Genomic DNA, 24,759 nt, shown 5'->3' on the forward strand with positions numbered 1-24,759 from the left:
ATCGCGTGGTCCTCACGCCGGTCTGTCACCATCTTTTCAGCACTTGGACCGACCTCCCGTTTCTACGGGCAGGTGTTCCCCTAGAACTGGTCTCCAGGTGCATCGTGGTCACGACGGATGCCTCCAAAATGGGCTGGGGTGCTGTTTGCAACAGGAACGCAGCCGCTGGCTTGTGGACGGGCCCGTGACTTCATTGGTACATCAACTGCCTAAAGTTGTTGGTAATTCTGCTCACCCTGTGGAGGTTTCGGCTGTTGATCCAGGGCAAGCACGTGTAAGTTCGGACAGACAACATGGCAACGGTAGCATATGTCAACCGCCAAGGCGGTCTGTGCTCTTGTTGTATGTCACAACTCACCCGCCGTCTCCTCCTTGGGAGTCAGCAGCACTTCAAGTCGCTGCAAGCCACTCACATCCCGGGCAACCTCAACACTACAGCGGACGTGCTGTCACAGCAGGTTACCCCCAGGGGAGAGTGGAGACTCCACCCTCAGGTGGTCCAGCTGATTTGGAGTCGATTCGGACAGGCACAGGTGGACCTGTTCGCCTCCCAAGAATCCTCCCACTGCCCACTCTGGTACGCCCTGACCGAGGCCCCCCCTCGGCATAGACGCGCTGGCACACAGCTGGCCCCCTGGCCTGTGCAAATATGCGTTTCCCCCAGTGAGCCTACTTGCACAGACCCTGTGCAAGGTCAGGGAGGACGAGGAGCAGGTCATCCTGGTAGCACCCTACTGGCCCACCCAGATGTGGTTCTCGGACCTCATGCTCCTCGCAACAGCCCCCCCCCCCCAGCGAATTCCCCTGAGGAAGGACCTTCTTTCTCAGGGATAGGGCACCATCTGGCACCCACGACCAGACCTCTGGAATCTCCATGTCTGGCCCCTAGACCTAAGCGGTCTACCACCCACGGTGGTAGGCACGATCACTCAGGCTAGGACCCCCTCTATGAGGTGTCTGTATGCCTTTAAGTGGCATCTGTTTGCTAAGTGGTGTTCTTCCCAAAGGGAAGACCCCCAGAGATGTGCAGTCAGATCAGTGCTTTCCTTCCTGCAGGAGAGGTTGGAAGGGCGGCTGTCCCCTTCCACCTTGAAGGCGTACGTTGCCGCCATAGCAGTACACCATGACGCAGTCGACGGTAAGTCCTTAGGGAAGCACGACCTGATCATCAGGTTCCTGAGAGGCGCCAGGAGGCTGAATCCCTCCAGACTGTGCCTCGTTCCCTCATGGGACCTCTCTGTAGTTCTTCAGGGTCTACAGAAAGCCCCCTTTGAGCCTTTGCAGTCATCTGAGCTTAAGGCACTCTCCTTGAAGACTACCCTCCTGACTGCGCTCACTTCCATCAAGAGGGTAGGAGACCTGCAAGCATTCTCTGTCAGCAAAACGTGCCTGGAGTTCGGTCTGGGCTACTCTCACGTGATCCTGAGACCCCGACCGGGCTATGTGCCCAAGGTTCCCACGACCCCTTTTAGGGATCAGGTGGTGAACCTGCAAGCTGGGAGCGCTGCCCCAGGAGGAGGCAGACCCAGACCTATCGTTGCTGTGTCCGGTGCGCGCTTTATGCATCTATTAGGATCACACGCAGAGCTTTAGGATCTCTGAGCAGCTCTTTGTCTGCTTTGGTGTACAGCGGAAAGGAAGCGCTGTCTCCAAGCAGAGGATCGCCCACTGGCTCATTGACGCCATAGCTATGGCATATCACGCCCAGGACATGCCGCCCCCGGTAGGGCTACGAGACCATTCTACCAGGGGTGTAGCGGCCTCCTGGGCCCTGGCCAGGGGTGCCTCTCTAACAGACATTTGCAGAGCAGCAGGCTGGGCAACACCCAACACCTTTGCAAGGTTCTACAACCTCCGGGTGGAACCAGTTTCATCCCAGGTAGTGGCACGCAATACAAGCGGATCAGCCCGGGATAGCCGGCCAGGTGTATCGCTTGCACATAGCGCCTTCCACCTCTTTTGAGCTGAAGACGTGCACCATTAATTCCCAGTAGTGTTCAAAAACTATGTTCCCTGGTTGACTTCCTCCGAGCCCTGTGGCAGTCGAGTTTTCGGAGAGACTCGCTGCCGGCCCAGTACACGTGCTAACTAAGAGCCCTGTTCTGGGGTAGGTGCTCCGCATGTGGCGGTTCCCTGTAAGGCAAACCCCATGCGATGTATATCTTCCGCTAATTTGTTTCCCTGTTGGCAAACTGCGTCTTCCTTGGGCAGAGCCCCTCTGCCCCAGTCTCCATGTTTGTAGTAACACCTCCCCCGTTGGGTAGGATCTACCTTGAGACTCTCCACATGGTCGGCAAGACCATGTAACGTATTTTTTCCACTTAAATATCCCCCCCTCTTTGGGCGAGGTGTGGTCTCCGCGGTGTCCTCCCCTAGGGAGGGACACCCCCCAACTTGACCTGGAGGCCCAGTCGTATAATACCCCTTCTTTTTTAGGGAGTGGAAAAAAAAGAAGGGGAAAAGAGGCCACGACTGGATTAGCCTGTCTCTATCTTTTGGGTAGTCAACTTGTCCCCAAAGGGCCGTTCAACACTCATAACTATGTTGGGGGAGGTTACGTGTCGACCTGGTGTGCTGGCTACGAGGCACACATTGGTCTGCCCGTCACACACCGCCAGTTCACGTAACACAGTTCAGCCAGTTGTGGCATTTCGTATAAGGACCCCTAGTGTCACTACATCGACACAACGTCGAGTGAGTGACAGATAGGGAACGTCATGGTTACTTGCATAACCTCCATTCCATGATGGAGGGAACGAGACGTTGTGTCCCTCCTGCCACAACGCTGAACTATCCGCTGAAATGGCCGGGACCTTGTCTCGGCTCCTCAGCATAAAACCTGAATGAGTGGTTGCATACCAGCTCCTTTTATACCCGTATGTCCGGGGGAGTGGCATGCAAATACCACTTGCCAATTTTCATTGGCCTTTTATCAAAGACCAGAGGTGTCTCAGGCTCCCAAGAGTGACCCCTAGTGTCACTACATCGACACAACGTCTCGTTCCCTCAATCAGGGAACGGAGGTTACGCAGGTAACCATGACATTCTCCGAACCTCCGGCTCCAGCATGGTCCTTCGAGCTGTTGGCTACTCTCCGGGCACCAAGTTCCCTGATGTTGCCCCTTAAGTCTCTCACGGCCCCACCTTCCACGTCTCCACCCCTCGAGCCTCTCAGGGCCCCACTTTCCATTGACTCTACCAGGCCACGCCCCACACCATGTCTTGCCTAGCCACGCTTCAAGGCCCCCCCCCCCAGCTCCCTACAGAACTTTGAGTTTATGCCATGTTTTATGTGTTTGTTCATGTGTTGGGGCGTCGGGAGCCGCCCCTAAGTGGGGGGATATGTCATGTGTATTTTGTTGGTTCATGTTTTTCATGTCTTATTTTGAAAATCTAGTTCCTGTTTCCTGTCATGTGGTTCCCTAGTCATGTGATTTCATGTTTCCCTTCATGTTCATGTGTCTTGTTTTCATTGGTTGATTGTCTTGTTATCTTGTTTAGAGTTCTTTGTGTTTATTGGTTATCTTTGTCATGTGTTCTCCCATGTCATGTATTTAACCCTCATGTTTTCCATGGTCTAGTGTCAGGTATTGATGTTTGTTATTGTAACTTTGGTGGTTAGTTCAAGTTTATGTCAAGTTTATGTCAAGCCAAGTTATTGTCAAGTCAAAGTCATGTTCATGTTTTATTTATGATTGTAGTTAGGGTTTATGGATTTACACATTGGAATAAATGTGCACTTGGGTTCTTTATACTTTCGTCATCATCTTTGTCATTGCCAGCGCCAGCCCATTGTTACAGTTGTAACAGAGAGAACGTTACAGGTATGTTTCATCAGGCCAGTGTGCTGGGTGTAAAGCAACTTTGGTATAGATCTGCATACTGTACAACACCTAAATATGTGATGTTGCTGCATAATATATATGCTGAGTTTGACTCACCTGCCAGCACACCGCACACATACACCAGGCCTATTCTCACAGCACCATGCACCATCTCTAATGGCACGCCCACCAACAGCTGCATGGCCATGTTTAGACCCAGGTGTTCAATTCTGAAACATATAAAACACTCATTAGAGCACAATTACATACATGTTTGTGGAAGGGAATTAATAGATTTCTGATAGACTTGCTAGGTTGTTCTAGGTGGTTACTTGCTTACTGGCCCAAGTCAAAGCATGTTCAAATTCCTAACCCTAAGTATGAGTAATAGTGCACTATTATATTATAATAGTATCTGCATAGTATAATTAGCTACTTGTCATTGGTATTACTCTGTACTTACACTGGCGGCCAAAAGTTTGGAATAATGTACAGATTTTGCTCTTACGGAAAGTGGCATTCAACTGATCACAATGTAGTCAGGACATTAATAACATGAAACTTTACTATTACAATTTGAAATAAATTACTTAAACTACTTCAAAGAGTTCTCATCAAAAAATCCTCCACGTGCAGCAATGACAGCTTTGCAGATCCTTGGCATTCTAGCTGTCAGTTTGTCCAGATACTCAGGTGACATTTCACCCCACGCTTCCTGTAGCACTTGCCATAGATGTGGCTGTCTTGTCGGGCACTTCTCATGCACCTTAAAGTCTAGCTGATCCCAAAAAAGCTCAATGGGGTTAAGATCCATAACACTCTTTTCCAATTATCTGTTGTCCAATGTCTGTTTCTTTGCCCACTCTAACCTTTTCTTTTTGTTTTTCTGTTTCAAAAGTGGCTTTTTCTTTGCAATTCTTCCCATAAAGCCTGCACCCCTGAGTCTTCTCTTTACTGTTGTACATGAAACTGGTGTTGAGCAGGTAGAATTCAATGAAGCTGGACATGTGAGGTGTCTATTTCTCAAACTAGAGACTCTGATTTACTTATCCTCTTGTTTAGATGTATCTGGGCCTTCCACATCTTTTTCTGTCCTTGTTAGAGCCAGTTGTCCTTTGTCTTTGAAGACTGTAGTGTACACCTTTGTATGAAATCTTCAGTTTTTTGGCAATTGTATAGATTTCATTCCTCAAAACAATGATTTACTGACGAGTTTTTAGAGAAAACTGTTTCTTTTTTGCCATTTTTTACCTAATATTGACCTTAAGACATGTCAGTCTATTGCATACTGTGGCAACTCAAAAACAAACACAAAGACAATGTTAAGCTTCATTTAACGAACCAAATAGCTTTAACTGTGTTTGATATAATGGCAAGTGATTTTCTAGTACCAAATTAGCAATTTAGCATGATTACTCAAGGATAAGGTGTTGGAGTGATGGCTGCTGGAAATGGGGCCTGTCTAGATTTGGTCAAAAATTAATTTATTCAAAAAGTGATGGTGCTGTTTTTTTACATCAGTAATGTCCTGACTATACAAAACAGTAAAATCTGTACATTATTCCAAACATTTGGCCGCCAGTGTATGTAATTACACTGTTACCTGCACACTGTAAAGTGTGACCAAAGTTTTACTGTGAAGCAATAAACTCCCGCAGAAACATTTGACAACTTAAATGTACAGAGATCGATACATGGCCCGAGCTGACATATTTACAACAATAAGGCACGTGTATTTTTTTTCTTCAGTGGGTTAACACCTTACAGTTGTGCTGTAAATCAAAAGGGAGAAAACCATATGATTACTAAACCACCCAAATGCCCCCATTAACTTCCAGATGCCAGTGATGTATCCAAGAACATCTACTAATCTAAATAGGCACAGTGAGTGACTTCACATAACTGTTAGATTTAATTAACAGAGAACAGTTTTTGTAATACATTCAAAATACAGAAGTGTTTTCATTATTTATAAATGCTCTTGTTAAGATCTGGGCTTTCAATTAACCACCAATCACCTTAATTACTGGAAGAATTGTTTAAATTAAACCAACTAACAACTTATCAGCAGTGATCACACGTTAAACTTTTAAATCCTTGTCAGAATGGTGATGTACAGTAGTGTATGCTCCGATAAGGAAACGTCCTGGTTACTTGCGTAACCTCCGTTCCCTGATGGAGGGAACGAGACGTTGTGTCGATGTAGTGACACTAGGGGTCACCCTTGGGAGCCCGAAACACATCTGGTCTTTGATAAAAGGCCACTGAAAATTGCAGAGTGGTATTTGCATACCACTCCCCCAAACATATGGGTATTAAAGGATCTGGTATGCAACCACTCATTCAGGTTTTGTGCTGAGGAGCCGAGACAAGGTCCCGGACATTTCAGAGGGTAGTCCAGCGTTGTGGCAGGAGGGACACAACATCTCGTTCCCTCCATCAGGGAACGGAGGTTATGCAAGTAACCAGGACATTCCCTATCTGTCCCTCACTCGATGTTGTGTCGATGTAGTGACACTAGGGGTCCCTATACGAAACGCCACAACTGGCTGGGCTGTGTTACATGAACTGGCGGTGTGTGACGGGCAGACCACTGTGTGCCTCGTAGCCAGCGCACCAGGCTGACACGTAACCTCCCCCAACGCCTTTATGAGTGTCTAACGGCCCTTCGGGAACAAGTCGACTGCCCAAAAGATGGAGACAGGCTAGCCCAGTCGTGGCCTCTTATACTCTTTTTTTTCCTCTCCCCCCCAAAAAAAAGAGTTAACCGACTGGGGCCACCAGGTCTACTTCTAGGGGGTGTCCCTCCCAAGGGGAAGACACAGTGGAGACCACACCCTGCCCAGAGGGGGGGGGGTGGTATTTTGAGTGGAAATACGTCACATGGTCTTGCCGAGCCTTGTCGGAAGTATGTCATGTGGAGAAGTCCCATGGTAGGTCCTAGCCTACGGGGGAGGAGTTTCTATAAACATGGTGACTGGGGCAGAGGGGCCTAAGCCCAAGGAAGATGCAGTTTACCAACAGGGAAACTAATTAGCGGAAGATATATGTCGCATGGGGTTACCTATGGGGGAAACAACACATGCGGAGCACCTACCCCAGAACAGGGCTTAGTTAGCACATGTACTGAGCCGGCAGCGAGTTTCTCCACAAACTCGTCTGCCACAGGGCTCGGAGGAAATCATCCAGGGAACACAGTTTGTGAACACTACTGGGAGTCAACAGCACACGTCTTCAGCTCAGGGGAGGTGAAAGGCGCTATGCGCAAGTGATACACCCGGCCAGCTGTCCCAGACTTACCTGCCTGTGCCTGCCACTACATGGGACGAAACCGGTTCCAACCGGAGATTGTAAAACCTCGCAAAGGTGTTGGGTGTTACCCAGCCCGCTGCTCTGCAAATGTCTGTTAGAGAGGTGCCACTGGTCAAGGCCCACGAGGCCGCCACACTCCTGGTAGAATGGGCTCGTAGCCCTGCCGGGGGCAGCACGTCCTGGGCATGATATGCCATTGTTATGGCGTCAATGAGCCAGTGGGCGATCCTGTGCTTGGAGACAGCACTTCCTTTCCGCTGTCCACCAAAGCAGACAAAGAGGTGCTCAGAGACTCTAAAGCTCTGCGTGCGATCCAAATAGATGCGTAAAGCGCGCACCGGACACAGCAACATCAGGGCTGGGTCTGCCTCCTCCTGGGGCAGCACTTGCAGGTTCACCACCTGATCCCTAAAAGGGGTTGTGGGAACCTTGGGCACATAGCCAGGTCAGGGTCTCAGGATCACGTGAGAGTAGCCCGGACCAAACTTCAGGCACGTTTCGCTGACAGAGAACGCTTGCAGGTCTCCTACCCTCTTGATGGAAGTGAGCGCTCAAAGAGAGTGCCTTAAGCTCAGCTGACTGCAAGGGCTCAAAAGGGGCTCCCTGTAGACCCTGAAGAACTACAGAGAGGTCCCATGAGGGAATGAGGCGTGGTCTGAAGGGATTCAACCTCCTGGCGCCTCTCAGGAACCTGATGATCAGGTCGTGCTTCCCTAAGGACTTACCGTCCACTGTGTCGTGGTGTGCTGCTATAGCAGCTACATACACCTTCAAGGTGGAGGGGGACAGCCACCCTTCCAACCTGTCCTGCAGGGAGGAAGGCACCGATCCGACTGCACATCCCTGGGGGTCTTCACGTCGGGAAGAACACCACTTAGTGAAACAGACGCCACTTCAAGGCATACGGGCACCTCGTAATGGGGGCCCTAGCCTGAGTGATCGTGTCTACCACCGTGAACCAATCATGATGCCGGACGCTCGCTAGAATGCGTTTTTGCGTCAGCATCTTGAATGGGAGTCTGTGTAAAGCCCGGTTCAGTACTCGCAGGTCCAAGATTGGCTGCAACCCACCGCCTTTATTCGGTACAATGAAGTAGGGGCTGTAAAACTCCTTCTTCATCTCGGCCGGAGGGACAGGCTCTATCGCACCCTTCCGTAGGAGGGTAGCAATCTCCACGCGCAAGGTAGCAGCGTTCTCGCCCTTCACCGAGGTGAAGTGGATGCCGCTGAACCTGGGCGGATGCCTGGAGAACTGAGCCGAGTAGCCGAGTCGGACGGTCCAGACCAGCCATCGCGATGGGTTGGAAAGCGCAACATTTTAACACATGTATTACAAACCCACCTACATTTACACTCTTATTCCAACATGATTAGCTTCCGCATTAGCTTACCTAATACACTGCTGGACTTTGAACACAGACGGCCGCGGCTCAAGCCCAGCCAAACACTCAAGCTGACACGTGAGACGAAAGAGTAGAAGCGATTCAAAATGACGTTGGTGCTTCAGAAAATGTGCTTTTCTTTTAGCATTTTGTTTTTGGGTATTTTGTAGGTTAGGTTTTGGTAGGGTAAGGATGTCTGTTTTGGTTACATTTGCGTTTTGAACACTATTGGTTAGGTTTGATGAAAGTTGTAGTTTAGGGAGGTCGGTTTTACTCATTAAAACTGCCATCTAATATTCACCTTAAAAACTTTTTATTTCAGATTACAACACAATTTCACTGCTCACAGTCACGTAATATTAATGAGATAAGGCTGATTTAATCAGATGAGATCCTCCTCTAATCAAGGAGCGGGAAATGGACAACCCCTAGTGGAGCTGGAGCGGAGTGATTAAAGAATGCTTTGAGCGCGGAGGGGAAATTATTGCCGCTCCACTCCACTCACATACTCTGACACAGGGACTGTTTATGTTACTCAAAACTTATTGGATTGCTGTTGTGAAAGGAATGAAATAAGAGGGCAAATTTGAACTAACAAAGCATTTTCAAAAACACAGCTCAACATACTCATGTTCTTATTGACCTTAACAAACAGCCTTATCCACCAGATTACAAATAGGATCATATGCAGAGGGTTTAGAAAAGCACTGTAAAAAGGTTAGTGGATAAAGCAAAAGGAACGCTTCTGTTTCTTCTAAATTTTACCACAAAATGATGTTTCATGGAACTGCTGGACAAATAAACATACTTTCCCCTTCTGAATGGCCTCATATGGTGTTTAATGCTGCATCGCTGTGACAACATTACAGAATGAGTCACGTCCTACCCACTGCTGCTGATGACACCAGGTTTGAGAGTGATTTTTGAAAAGGCCAGTGTGTGTGTGTATATGAGAAAGTCTGTGTGTGTTCTCTTATTGGGATTCTGTTGGTGCAGCTGACAGAGCGGATCACTAGCCCGGGTTAATGGGAAGATTACTCTGTAGTTGAGTTTAATAGAACACATTAAACCCCACAGATCACAGCAACCCAAATGCATCACAGGAGTTCAAGCCCTCTATCAAACAGGGACAGACGCCTTTGATCCTGTGCCAGAAAAAATGCCTTTAAAAAACTGATTTAATACTGTTTTGTGTGCCTGAAAATTTTGTATTAGGTTGCAAGAAACAGCTAATCAAAAAATCTAAAAATGATATGAATTAGCATTCGTACCAGCAATGGACCACATTGTGCAGTTGTGTTACTTTTGGATGCTTTGAGACACAAATAACTCTCTTTGAATTATAACAGAAAAAAACCAGCAAACATGGCTGAGAATACCCTTATCATAAAACAGTGTAAATCAAACTTCATGAACCGTGAAGGGCTAGTGAGCCAGAGACTTTTACTTCAAAACAAATGTAAATCACAACTGATTTATGGGTTGGAACAACAACCAGACTTATTTGTATATCTTATACATGAATGATCTAAGGATTTAACGATGTGAGCATTGTGTGTGTGCGGCTTTGAGAGAGCAAGCATTCAAAACTTGGATATTTCCTGAGTGCCTTTAGTAACAAATAAACTGGATCTAAACATTGGATCTTATACATATAAGGCTTCCATGGATTATAACCCTTGGCTGTGCATCACTTACCCAGCATGCATGAAAATGTAACTAAGGTAGCGCCAGGCCTGAGCTCTGAGCTGTGGGTGGTATGGCAGTGGGCCCTTCAGGAAGTAAGGGGATGACACCTGTAGAACCCAGCGGTTTAGCTGCAGTCCGTAATACATAAAGACAATAACCTATAGAAGAAAATGCACACAACACTTTCAAAAGGTAGCTACGATCTTTTGGAGACTTATGTTATCTACTACAGAAAAGTGCAATCTAGTATGTATATTAGTTTTTTAAAGGTGAAGTGTGCAAACATAATGCCTGTATTTAAATTGATTTAAAAATGGAACAGAAAATCAAGAAAACCTTTTCTTTTTAAAGGGGTCATGAGGAATAACATTCTTTGATATTTTGACATATAAGAGGTCATTCTACTATAAAAACATAATCCCCAATGCAATAAAAGCATTTATTGAAACCAAGCTGCAAAAACGCCTCATTCTCTACTTCCGTGACTTCCCTACGTCACTAGGGGGCCCATTAATTCATGACCGCCTCTACAGCAACAACATCAACACCTACTTTACATTATCGCACCCTTGGCTCCACCCACTGGCACATCGTAACCAGAAAGAGAGCAGGACAGACAGGCCTAATGTGGCCTATTAACTATTCCTGAACACTAAAGGCGACCTATCTGGACTATTTAGAATTATTTTTGTATATAAACATGCACTAGACAGATGTCTTTGACTGTTGTCATGTATCTCGTGCCGCTTGTAAAAGACGCTGTGTCAAGTTACAACTCATTCAGCTGCTATGTCTCTTGCTGTTTTGTCCAAAACAATTTGTCCTGGATGTGTTCTTGCACCCTTCAGTGCTATTCTTAACTGTTGGTGTATGTAAACTTGAACTAGATGGACGTCTTTGACCGTTTTGATGCATTTCCAGTGGCGGAGACTGTGTGTCCATCACCATGCTTTGAACTATGTATGTGCATCGTGTGGATGTGTCTTCAGAATTTTTCAGCATGGATTATATGTTTTTCAGGCTCATTTTAGTGTGGAATTCTTGTGAAGCAATCATAATAACTGTTTACTAGCTAATTAGGCTTTGCAAAGGAACTGTATGGGTCAGTGTAGGGCCTTGGCCCACTTAAAATGGCAGCAGAGACCACATGGCCCTTTGTTCTATGGTCAAAAGGAGAGACATTGAACTCAGTTTCCCAAGGTCCTTCACAAATTCACAACTGGATGCTAAGTCCCGCCCATGGACCCAGGCTTAAACGCCATTGGTCGAGTGGCCTACGACCGATGACGTCATCTCGTCAACAAAACCCGCGGACAGATGAATTTCGCTCTCTCTGTGCTAAGCTCTGCCTGGCTCTAAAGGGACATCTGTACTGTGCACGTATTGAAGGAGTTTTTCTCTCCGTTTGGACTGAGAACAAAGAGACCACGTTTTTCTAACCTCGCCATTTGGCCACGGTAGAGTAAGATTAACTTAGCTTTGTTCAAGTCTCATAGTATACTTATATCAACCGGTTCAGTTTCACTGTAAAGCAACAGTGAATTTATTTTGAAAAACGGAAAGGCGACCAGTTTCCCTTCTCCCTCTTTTTCATTCAACGTTGACTATCTGCATTCTTCCCCACCGCTGGATCCGAAGAATAAAGCAGAGACGCGTCTTTCCGCTGACGAGAGTAAGACAAGGAACCACCCAGACCGTTTCTCCTGACCGCTCAATGCAACAGGAATTCCAACGGACAAACCTACTGAAATCACACAGGATTTCCCAAGTAAGGCTTGATATCTGGGCAGATTTAGTTTAGAAACTGTGACTTTTCTTGTGAATCTAAATCGTATTTTTGACTCTAAATGCTGATGTTTTGAATATATATATATATATATATATATATATATATATATATATATATATATATATATATTTGTATGTTAAACTCTGCTCGCTGTTTCAAGTGGGGATATTTGTTTTAGTTTCTTTTGGGGTTACGTTTGTTTTGTTGAGTGATTTGAACTAGTAATTCAGTCCCGCTGTTACGAGCGGTTACCCTTAACTAAACTGCATGCATTCTTCCTCGCTCCCGCTCACTCTCACTCTCTCTCTCTCTCTCATTGATATTCATTGAGTGAGCGGCGCCTCAGTTCGTGTTCGACTCTGGCTGGTGAACCAAATTCTCCCGCCTGTTTCGTCAGTTCCTTTGTGTGTCCGCTCATTTCTATTCGCACATGGGATCAGCTCCATTTTGGACTTAACCCTCCATTCTGAACCTGATCCTCCATTTTTTATTCCTTTGTTACCACACCTGGACACACACACACACACACACTATCATATAGCTCCACTGTTATCTTAGGATATCATTGATTTTATTTTCGGATTATATTCAGATAGTATTGGCTGTGTTCACTGGCTGGCCGCCAAATTCTCCCGCCTGTTCTGTCAGTCCCTTAGTGCGTCCGCTCATTTCCACCCGCACGTGGTATTAGCTCCATTTTGGATTTAACCCTCCATTTTGAACCTGATCCTCCATTTTGATTCCTTGGTTACCACACCGGGACACACACACACACACACACACACACACACACACACACACACACACACTAGCATATAGCTCCACTGTTAGCTTAGGATATCATTGATTTTAACTGGATTATATTCGGATAGTATTGGCTGTGTTCACTACTGCTTGTGTATAATAAATCCTGTTATATTATAAGTACTCCTGTTTGTTTTTGTTTGAATGTTGTGTTGAAGCCAACCTCTGCCACATGAAGAACTCCCAAGTTACCTCAGAGTACTATTGTTGTTGGTATTAGAAACTAACTGTAACTAGATTACTGTTGGATTTGTGTATCAAAATAATTGAACTAGGTTTTCCCTTTGATTATTTTGATTAACAATTAAGATACTCAACCTACAGGGTAGATTTTATTCTATGAGACTATGAGAGTCAGTAACTTGCTATCATTTTTCTCTTTTCAAAGAGTGGTGCCCCGAGAATAGAGTTTAATGAATTAAATTCTATTTAATTACTATTTAGCTATTTGATTATTCCATAATTAATAACAATTAATTATTGATCATTTCTGGAGAATAGTTTGTTAAATTCTATTTAGTTATTTAATTGTTATTTGATTATTCCATAATTAATAACAATTAATTATCGATTATTTCTGATAGTAAAACTGATTTAAACAACCAGTAGCACCTACATCAGTTAAAAACACTACTGGCCCCATTACCAAAACCGTGAGTGAACAGTTTCATTCAATATTTCAAATGTCATGACAGTTTCATAGTTTATGTTGCAGCTGTGCTTGAGCAGTTAAATATATACGGATGCAATGTGTTGGATGTGCATTATGTGTAAACCTTGAAATTTAGTTTTATAATGTTGTATAACATTATAAAACTATATGTTTTGGTAGCACCACAGAGTTTACACTTTTCGGGGAATCAACCTTACTTATAATGACTTACTTATAGTTTACTCTGAAAATTGGGATAGAAGGTTAATCATTTGGCAGGTGCTTTTATCCACAGTGCCTAACAGAGCATCCGAGCTATATATTTTATCAGTACATGCATTACACTGTAAAAAGAATCCTGTTGTTTTTACCAAAAAAAAAAAAACTGTCAGCTGTGGTTGCCAGAATGATTATGTAAAAATACAGTAAAAAGGTAAACAACTTTACAGAACAACCTGTATATTTTACAGTTTAAAACTGTTGTTTTTACGGAATATTTTATGGTGCAGTACCATCGTTTATATTATTAAATTATAAACTTAATATATTAATCTTCTGAAACTCTAAAAATCTTCTTTTTACTTTATAATGTATTGTTAATCACCATAGTAATTACAGAAGGGCACATGATGACATGAAGTTCATCAATAATGACCCTTCCAAGAGCAATGACCAAACATGTACAGACGGTGCTCAGAGTCACTTACACAAACACTTAATACCATCAGGGTAACACATGTGAAATTAAAATTATGCAATAAACATTAACTAAACTACATAAAATATAACACAGAACACCCCAGGTACATAACTGATATTAAAAATAAGCATTGATGATAAATACATTTAGAATATATTTAAACATTCAAAAAATATGCACTTCACCTTTAAGAAACTCAGAATCAAATAATTTGGCTCTACACGGGTAAAGGCCAGTCTAACCTCTGCTATAGTGATGACCAGCATTAGCCATGGCGGTGGACAGTAGGTATAACTGTCAAAGTACCACTTGCGGTCCACCTCTCTGGGCAAAGTCTCGTAGGCGACGTGGCGCACAAGTCTTCGAGACAGACCCAAGCCCACTTCCTCTCTCAGTGCAGAATTCCGGAGCTGCCGACTCCCCTGCAGGATTGCTTGACGGAAACTGTTTGAACGTTTGTTGCTCATCTGGAAAAAATGCCACACAAGAGAAATACTTGTTTACCATCATTGCACTGATAAGTATTTATTCAGTGTATGTTTAGTGATCATATATCAATAATCAATGATAATCAATTAATATCGATACTCCCTTAGTCTCTTTTTAGGTCTGTTTTTGCAATATCTCGCTATATAAATATGCCCAGTAAGCATTGAAACTCTATTTGTTTCCATGCTACACACATAAACACTGTAAAATTAAGTTTGAGCCAGGGCTTTAACTGGGAAATGTTATGTTTCATTAATACGGGCTGTCATTTTGAGGACTTTTATTATTATGTGTCAGGACATTCTCTCTAATCCTTCATAATCTCTATGGATGTTTTTCATTCAGACTCTGTGACTTAATCTCCCCCTAGTTAATTTAGAAACAACCATGAGGCTGTTCATCTATGATCCGTTTATTTGTCTGTTACAGTGCACCCCGTCCCACACCCCCTTCCTCTGCCACAGACAGAATGCCACTGTCGTCACTTAGCAACCGATTAAAGATTCCACACTCATCTCCAAGTCTTAGAGCAGCTGTCTCGGAATATGATGTCAAACCCTCTTGCAAGATAATTCTGTTATCTATCATTAAACTGCCCCTTTTCTTTGTCTTCATAAGTATCTAAACACAAATATGCATGTATAATTTTCTGGTAACACTTTCTATGAAGCCCATATTTATAATGCATTGTAAAGGCATTATTTTGAATTAGTAATATCTCATAATACACCTTATAATTTGTTATAACTTCTCAAAAATAATTGTAACCACAATTGTATTATAATACACCTTATAATTTGTTATAACTTCTCAAAAATAATTTGTTATAACTTCTCAAAAATAATTGTAACCACAATTATAATACATTATAATACTTACCTATTCATAGTTATACCTTAGAGTATAATGCATTATAACACAAGCAACAACAATTTTATCAGCAGAAGTTATAATGTATTATATATTTGTAATATAAACTCAGCAAAAAAAGAAACATCCCTTTTTCAGGACACTGTATTTTAAGATGTAAGATAATTTTGTAAAAATCAAAATACATTTACAGATCTTTATTGTAAAGGGTTTAAACAATGTTTTCCATACTTGTTCAATGAACCACTAACAATTAATGAACATGCACCTGTGGAATGGTCGTTAAGACATTAACAGCTTACAGATGGTGGGCAATTATGGTCACAGTTATAAAAACTTAGGACACTAAAGAGACCTTTCTACTCACTCTGAAAAATACCGAAAGAAAGATGCCCAGAGTCCCTGCTCATCTGCGAAAACGTGCCTTATGCATGCTGCATGGAGGCATGAGGACTGCAGATGTGGCCAGGGCAATAAACTGCAATGTCCGTACTGTGAGACGCCTAAGACAGCACTACAGGGAGACAGGAAGGACAGCTGATCTTCCTTGCATTGGCAGACTACATGTAACAACACCTGCACAGGATCGGTACATCCGAATATCACACCTACGTGACAGGTACAGGATGGCAACAACAACTGCCCGAGTTACACCAGGAACGTACAATCCCTCCATCAGTGCTCAGACTGTCCGCAATAGGCTGAGAGAGGCTGGACTGAGGGCTTGTAAGCCTGTTGTAAGGCAGGTCCTTACCAGACATCACCGGCAACAAGTGCTCTTCACTGACGAGTCGCGGTTTTGTCTCACCAGGGGTGATGGTCGGACTCGAGTTTATCGAAGGAATGAGCATTACACCAAGGCTTGTACTCTGGAGCAGGATCGATTTGGAGGTGGAGGGTCAGTCATGGTCTGGGGCGGTGTGTCACAGCATCATCGGTCTGAGCTTGTTGTCATTGTAGGCAATCTCAACGCTATGCGTTACAGGGAAGACATCATCCTCCCTCATATGGTACCCTTCCTGCAGGCTCATCCTGACATGACCCTCCAGCATGACAATGCCACCAGCCACACTGCTCATTCTGTGCATGATTTCCTGCAAGACAGGAATGTCAGTGTTCTGCTATGGCCAGCGAAGAGACGGAATCTCAATCCCATTGAGCACGTCTGGGACCTGTTGGATCGGAGGGTGAGGGCTAGGGCCATTCCCCCCAGAAATGTCAGAGAAATTGCAAGTGCCTTGGTGGAAGAGTGGGGTAACATCTCACAGAAAGAACTGGCAAATCTGGACCATGAAGAGGAGATGCACGGCAGTAATTAAAGCAGCTGGTGGCCACACCAGATACTGACTGTTGCTTTTGATTTTGACACCCCCCCCTGTTCAGGGACACATTATTCCATTTCTGTTAGTCACATGTCTGTGAAACTTGTTCAGTTTGTGTCTTAGTTGTTGAATCTTTTTATGTTCATACAAATATTTACATATGTTAAGTTTGCTGAAAATAAAAGCAGTTGAAAGTGAGAGGACGTTTCTTTTTTTGCTGAGTTTATATAATAGGTATGGAAAATCTGATCTAATGTCTTTCAAAAGCCACTGTCAAACCCAGAAAAGGCTACGTGCCTAAGGTTCTAACCAGACCCTTCAGAGTGCAATCCTTGCATTTGTTATGCCCTGTGTGGGCGCTACACGCATACATTGAACGCACCCGCCAGTTCAGACTGTCTGATCAGCTCTTTGTGTGCTTTGGATGATGCATGAAAGGAATGTCTGTCTACAAGCAAAGACTTTCTCACTGTATCGTTGATGAGATTGTCCTGGCTTACGAGTCGCAGGGTAAGATCTGCCCAATTGGTGTTAAAGCTCAACTAGAGGCATGGCCTCCTCATGGGCATGGACGAATGGTGTGTCTTTACAAGACATATATTTTGCAGCAGGATGGTCTTCTCAAAACACATTCGCAAGGTTTTACAACCTAGACGTAACATCTCTGTCTTCACAAGTCCTCTCTGTTTAGAGCACTTCCTATTTCGTTTGTTAAACATATACTTATGCCCATCCCCTTAAGTACAGGCTCCCAATCATTTTACAAATCTGCCTGCATCAGACCACTGTAATTTACCAGAAAGTCACAAGCACTTTCATTATAAATAAACTCCCTTCCCAACTGGGTTTGTGAAGGGGTTAATTAATTCTGTATGACTATAGTTCATATATTCATTCTGAGTGCTCCACTCCTGGCCCAACATGAGGGTCACTCACTTGCAGCATACTCATGTCAGTCGCCGTCCCGCGGGACTGCGGCATCATGTTTCCTCTCTGGAAGGTTATGTCGTGTAGTGTGGCATGATGGGATTCTGTTCCCCATATGTGTTAGCATGCAATGTAAAGTGTACTGAGTCATAAGGGAACGTCTCCGTTACGTACGTAACCTCGGTTCCCTGAGACGAAGGGAACGAGGCATTGTGAACTCTGGCCGCACTACAAGACTCAGAGTTCCTCTGAGGAGCGAGCGATGCGCTCCTTGTCCCTCAGTCAGAAAATTCTGAGGAATGGGGTTTGTGCATCTGCTTTTATAGCAGACAGCTTCACGCCTAAAAGGGCGGGGCTCAAACACCATAGCCAATATTAGAATATTGGCGTTATTGTAGAGAGGTTTCAACTAGGTCGTGTGGATGGACAACTCCCCATATGTGTTAGCATGTAAAGTCTCGTTCCCTTCGTCTTAGGGAACCGAGGTTACGTATGTAACCGAGACATTATATGAATCATTTTCCAAGACCATGTCTTGTGATTCTGGCCGCAAATAGCATTAGCTGTTATCATTAGCGCCTAAATACAGAATAGTAAACTCATTCCTTCAACGATAAACACGAGTCCGACCATCAGCCCTGGTGAGACAAAACCACGACTCGTCAGTGAAGAGCACTTTTTGCCAGTCCTGTCTGGTCCAGCGAAGGTGGGTTTGTGCCCATAGGCAACGCTGTTGCTGGTGATGTCTGGTAAGGACCTGCCTTAAAACAGGCCTACAAGCCCTCAGTCCAGCCTCTCTCAGCCTATTGCGGACAGTCTGAGCACTGATGAAGGGATTGTGCATTCCTGGCGTAACTCGGGCAGTTGTTGTTGCCATCCTGTACCTGTCCCGCAGGTGTGATATTCGGATGTACCGATCCTGTGCAGATGTTGTTGCACATGGTCTGCCACTGCGAGGATGATCAGCTGTCCTTCCTGTCTCCCTGTAGCGCTGTCTTAGGCATCTCACAGTATGGACATTGCAATTTATTGCCCTGGCCACATCTGCAGTCCTCATGCCTCCATGCAGCATGCCTAAGGCATGTTCACGCAGATGAGCAGGAAAGTCAGTAGAAAGGTCTATTTAGTGTCCTAAGTTTTTATAACGGTGACCTTAATTGTCTACTGTCTGTAAGCTGTAAGTGTATTAATGACCGTTCCACAGGTGCATGTTCATTAATTCTTTATGATTCATTGAACAAGCATGGAAAACATTGTTTAAACCCTTTACAATAAAGATCTGTAAAGTTATTTGGATTTTTACAAAATTATCTTTAAAATACAGTGTCCTGAAAAAGGGACGTTTCTTTTTTTGCTGAGTTTATTTTACTTCCAATCATACTCGAGTTGTTATGGCAGGGTGTTTTAATAATCTCATTTGGATTCATATATCATATAATGAGGCAAAAAGCAGATTATTGGCAGGTGAAGATGATAGAAGGTGTACAGCTCTTCTGCAATTACAGCTACAGAACTGTCAATAATCATATACAAATGCCACAGACTGCATGGAAATAATAGACAAACCATATATTTTTGTAATGCTCTATTTATTTACAATAAGTCTCAGCAGTCAGCTGATTCTTTTGATGCTTCATACATAATTTATCCAACTATGGTATGGGATGGGGAAGTCCCTGTCATGTGGGCACTGAGGTATGCATGATGTCATAACTTCCTCTTTATCTTGACCATATTTGGACAGAGAAATGAACTTGTGCGCCTTCTAGCTTCGTGAAGGTTTGGAAATCAACTTATGAAAGAATTACAGCATGTCAGCGGATCATATTGCATAATTTCGTGGAAAATTGACATAAATAATAATTCTTTATGAAGTAAATATGAGAATATATAAACATTTCCATAAATGTGCACACTGTTGGACTAAATGTTCTATTGGATGTTGTTCTTTGAAGCCTGCTAAGGACAACACGTATGTAGTGTAGATGGGTATGTAGAGTAGTGATGGGTCATTCATGAACGATTCGTTCATTTTGACGAATCTTTTATGTGACTCAAAAGAATGAGTAGTCTCAGAGAGTGATTCGTTCATTTTGTGTTGGCCATGCACGCGCATTGCGCAACCTCCGTTCATTTGTTACGTGAAAACCGCATAGGCGCTGTACAGGAAACAGAAATGATTAGTTCACTTTTCAACTCTTTTGATCCGAGTCGTTCGTTCTTTTGTCATGTGACAGCTGTATATGCTATGCATTGCTCACACAGGAAACAGAAATGATTAGTTCACCTGCCGAGTCATCTGGTCCAAGTCCGAGTCGAACGAACAACACAGACAAGAAGATTCCAGAGATGAACTAATATTTCTGTTTCTCATCATTTGTCCTTAATTTTTCCTTATTGGGACTATAATCAAAGTTTGCGTAAGTAGACGTGTTAGGGGGGATCTGACTTTTGAAAATTTAACATTTTAATTTAATTCTGCTCAAATGAATGAAATGAATGAAATGACTTGAATAAAGATTCGTTCATTTTGCTGAACGAGACTCAAAGATCCAAGTCAGTAAAATGATCCTATCTTCCCATTAGTGGTATGGTGATTACATCATTGAATAGGTACGTGTGTCTTTATAACGGTTTAATTTTCATAACTCTAGCTTTGATATTTTGATATGTTGACATAAATGAAGAAATTACTCAGGCAGTAACATTTCTATTGTGAAACATTGGCTAAATATCAAAGCTGAAGTATTAGACCTTTCTTATGATGTATAGTTTGTCACAGTTAAATAAGAATTGCATGTTAATAACATAGAGTTAATGCAAACAATACCAATTGTGAGATCGCCAGCGATACCTATGAAGGTTTTTTACTATTCCATTTCAGTTGAAGAAAGATGAACTTATATTTGTAAAGGTAGTTGCTATACTCCATATAAAAACAATTTTAAACAGCATATTGCTAATTCTTTTATAATTATGATGCATACAGTCAGGGTTTGAAATTAACACCTGCCAAATGCAGGTAAAAATCGGCCGTGGTGGGTAATTCTGTCACTCTTACTAGCCACTTTGGTGGGTGAAACTTTTCAGTGTTTTTCCTGCATTGAAAATTCTGTGAATGTCGGGCGACTCTCATAACTTACACGCGCATCTGTGCGGGACAAATCAAGCATGCTTTCGCGTGACCGCTGCAGCATGCTCCAGAGATAAGCTCGGCAGAGCTCTGGAACAGCGCTGAGTGAAACTTGCGTGATTCATTCACACTTCAGTCAATATTGCGGCGGCCGGTGGAAAACACAAAACTTATGTGACCCATTTGAATTATATGGAGGAAATCAAACCTCTCAAACTGCTAGACAGCACATACTGTATTAACAGCAATGACGAGGTAAGGTGGAGATAAATAAATCATCAGTTTTTAATTGCCACAACTGTTATACTATTCATATTAAAGTACACATTTTTAAAAGTACAAGTATTCCATAGTCACGCAATTAGAGAACATATCAACTTTATGCAGGGTTTAAAATTAACTTTTTGGCTCACCTGCCACTGTGGCTAGTAGTTTTCCAAAGTCACTAGCCACTCAGCAGTTTCACTAGCCAAAATCCCCCACCCCACAAAAAGTGATAAAGGTAACGTCCTGGTTACTTGCATAACCTCCATTCCCTGATGGAGGGAATGAGATGTTGTGTCGATGTAGTGACACTAGGGGTCACTCTTGGGAGCCCGAAACACCTCTGGTCTTTGATAAAAGGCCAATGAAAATTGGCGAGTGGTATTTGCATACCACTCCCCCGAACATACGGGTATAAAAGGAGCTGGTATGCAACCACTCATTCAGATTTTCTCTTCGGAGCTGAACGGTCGATGTTCACTGAGCTGAATTCCCACGGCTGTTCATTCACCTCTGCATTCACAGCGCATTTCAGCGGCTTCTCCCTCCTCTGCACTGGTGCACTGCATAGAACGCCCCTGGGCGCTTCGGCAGAAATAAAAGAGTATATTTCTCTATACTCAGCTGGGCTCCCCTCCTCGGGTACGGTCGCCCAGTCACAGGCTGACGCAGAGATGACGGACATGCTTTCCCGGGCAGCCGCGAGCGTCGGGCTAGAGTGGAACCCTCCGCTCTCCCCTGAACCCTCGTGGCTCTATGATTGGTTCCTGGGCTTGCGGCGCCGCTCACAGCCACGCCCCGCCCCAGTTCCTTTCTTCCCGGAAGTGCACGAGGAGCTGAAAAGGTCGTGGGAAGCACCTTTTACTGCCCGGTCCCGATCTTTTCAGCTCCCCCGCCCTCAATACCCTCGATGGTGGGGCGGCCAGGGGCTATTTGGCGATCCCCCAGTGGATAAGGCGCTCGCGGTGCACCTATGCCTGCAGAGCGCCGCCACCTGGCGCGGGCGCCCAAAGCTCCCGTCCAAGGCCTGTAGGTTTACGTCGTCCCTGACGGCCAAAGCCTACGGTGCCACTGGACAAGCTGCCTCCGCCCTGCATGCCATGGCTCTCCTGCAAGTCCACCAAACCAAGACGCTAAAGGAACTGCACGAGGGTAGTTCCACCCTGGGATTGATGCAGGAGCTGTGCTCGGTGTCTGACCTCGCTCTCCAGGCGACGAAGGTCATGGCGCAGTCTCTCGGGCAGGCGATGTCCACCTTGGTGGTCCAGGAGCACCACCTTTGGCTCAACCTGTTCGAGATGGGAGAGACCGACAAGGCACGGTTCCTTGGTGCCCCCATTTCCCAGCTTGGCCTGTTTGGCGACACCGTCGAGGACTTTGCCCAGCAGTTCTCGGCGGTGAAGCAGCAGACAGAGGCTATCCGGCACATCCTGCCCCGGCGCGGCTCAAGATCCCGCACCCCGCCTGCTCGGACCACTCCATCCCCCAGTGGAGGACCGGGAAGAGAATATTTTGTTGCCTTTTCATTTAATTTCGCCTCATGCCCAAGTGGCTGTGGTACCCAAGAGTTCAGCAAAAGAGTGGTTTCCTTGTTCCCTGGGTCACATACCGGTGCGCACGGCCGTCATCATGACCACCGTCCACCATTCCATTTTGGCAGGTTTGGCGCTCCAGCGGCGGTCTCCCCGCCCCTGCGCGCCCAGCTGTGGCACAAATCCGCCCCCAATGTGACGGTCACCACGGGTAAAGAGGACAGGCCTCTTCCTCCCCCGTCCCAGGCTGTTCCAGGGGTGGTCACAAGGAGCCAGGTAAGTGCTTCGATATCCCTGAACTCAGCACGGCCACGACACGGCGTGGCACCTCAGGCTCCGCCCTGCCGTGAGGCCCCTCCCGCCGGTACGTCTGATGAGATTGTCCCCTTGGTCACCCTCGCCCTGAGCTTGGACACGTGGCTTGCGCTTTCCAACCTGTCGCAATGGCTGGTCCAGACCTCGGTGAAGGGTGAGAACACCGCTACCTTGCACGTGGAGATTGCTACCCTCCTACGGAAGGGTGCGATAGAGCCTGTCCTTCTGGCCGAGATGAAGAAGGGGTTTTACAGCCCCTACTTCATTGTACCAAAGAAAGGCAGTGGGTTGCAGCCAATCTTGGACCTGCGAGTACTGAATCGGGCTTTACACAGACTACCATTCAAGATGCTGATGCAAAAATGCATTCTAGCGAGCGTCCGGCATCAAGATTGGTTCGCAGCGGTAGACCTGAAGGACGCGTACTTCCACGTCTTGATTCTACCTCGACACAGACCCTTCCTGTGGTTTGCATTAGAGAGTCAGGCGTATCAGTACAAGGTCCTCCCTTTCAGCCTGTCCTTGTCCACTCGCATCTTCACGAAGGTCGCAGAGGCAGCCCTTGCCCCATTAAGGGAAGTGGGCATTCACATCCTGAACTATCTCGACGATTGGCTAATCCTAGCTCACTCTCGGGATGTGTTGTGTGCACACAGGGACCTGGTGCTCTCGCACCTCAGCCAACTAGGGCTTCGGGTCAACTGGGGAAAGAGCAAGCTCCTCCCGGTTCAGAGCATCTCTTTTCTCAGCTTGGAGTTGGACTCAGTCTCGATGACGATGCGCCTCACGAACGAGTGCGCACAGTCGGTGCTGACCTGTTTGAAGGCATTCAGATAGAAGACAGCAGTTCCACTGAAACTGTTTCAGCGGCTTCCGGGGCATATGGCATCCTCAGCGGTGGCCACTCCACTCGGGTTGATGCATATGAGACTGCTTCAGCACTGGCTCCAGACTCGAGTCCCGAGATAGACATGGCACCGCGGGACACATCATGTGGCCATCACGCTGGTCTGTCACCGCCTCTTCAGCCCTTGGACTGACCTCACATTTATACGGGCAGGCATTCCCCTAGAGCAGGCTCCTGGACAGGCCCGCGGCTACGTTGGCACATCAACTGCCTCAAGTTGCTGGCAATTCTGCTCGCCCTGCGGAGGTTTTGGCCGTTGATCCAGGGCAAGCATGTGTTAGTTCAGACAGACAACACGGCAATGGTAGCATATATCAACCGTCAAGGTGGTTTACGCTCCCGTTGTATGTCACAACTCACCTGCCATCTCTTCCTCTGGAGTTAGCAGCACCTCAAGTCGCTGCGAGCCACTCACATCCTGGGCGACCTCAACACTGCAGCGGACGCGCTGTCATGGCAGGTTAGCCTCAGGGGAGGGTGGAGACTCCACCCTCAGGTGGTCCAGCTGATTTGGAGTTGATTCAGGCAGCCACAGGCACCTCTCATTATAGATGCGCTGGCACACAGCTGGCCCCCTGGACTACGCAAATATGCGTTTCCCCCAGTGAGCCTACTTGCACAGACCCTGTGCAAGGTCAGGGAGGATGAAGAGCAGGTCGTCCTGGTAGCACCCTACTGGCCCTCCCAGACATGGTTCTTGGATCTCTCGCTTCTCACGACAGCCCCCCCCCCCCCCCGGCAAATTCCCCTGAGGAAGGACCTTCTTTCTCAGGGACGGGGCACCATCTGGCACCCACGACCAGACCTCTGGAATCTCCATGTCTGGCCCCTGGATGGGACATGGAAGA

At 45.6% G+C, this 24,759-nt stretch overlaps 1 protein-coding gene across 3 annotated transcripts in view; it reads right to left on the bottom strand.

Annotated features, from left to right (window-relative positions):
• Positions 1–24,759, bottom strand: part of LOC127449022 (rhomboid-related protein 3-like) — a 111,783-nt gene that overhangs the window by 10,499 nt on the left and 76,525 nt on the right. For all 3 annotated transcript variants that reach the window (XM_051712102.1, XM_051712101.1, XM_051712103.1), the window contains 3 exons: positions 14,395–14,619; positions 10,217–10,365; positions 3,942–4,054 (listed from right to left, as the gene is read on the bottom strand). In XM_051712102.1, the coding sequence (XP_051568062.1) occupies positions 3,942–4,054; positions 10,217–10,365; positions 14,395–14,619 (487 nt within the window). The remainder of the gene's footprint in view (positions 1–3,941; positions 4,055–10,216; positions 10,366–14,394; positions 14,620–24,759) is intronic.

The sequence above is a fragment of the Myxocyprinus asiaticus genome, chromosome 12 (assembly GCF_019703515.2).
Source record: "Myxocyprinus asiaticus isolate MX2 ecotype Aquarium Trade chromosome 12, UBuf_Myxa_2, whole genome shotgun sequence".
Classification (NCBI taxonomy): Eukaryota; Metazoa; Chordata; class Actinopteri; order Cypriniformes; family Catostomidae; genus Myxocyprinus; species Myxocyprinus asiaticus.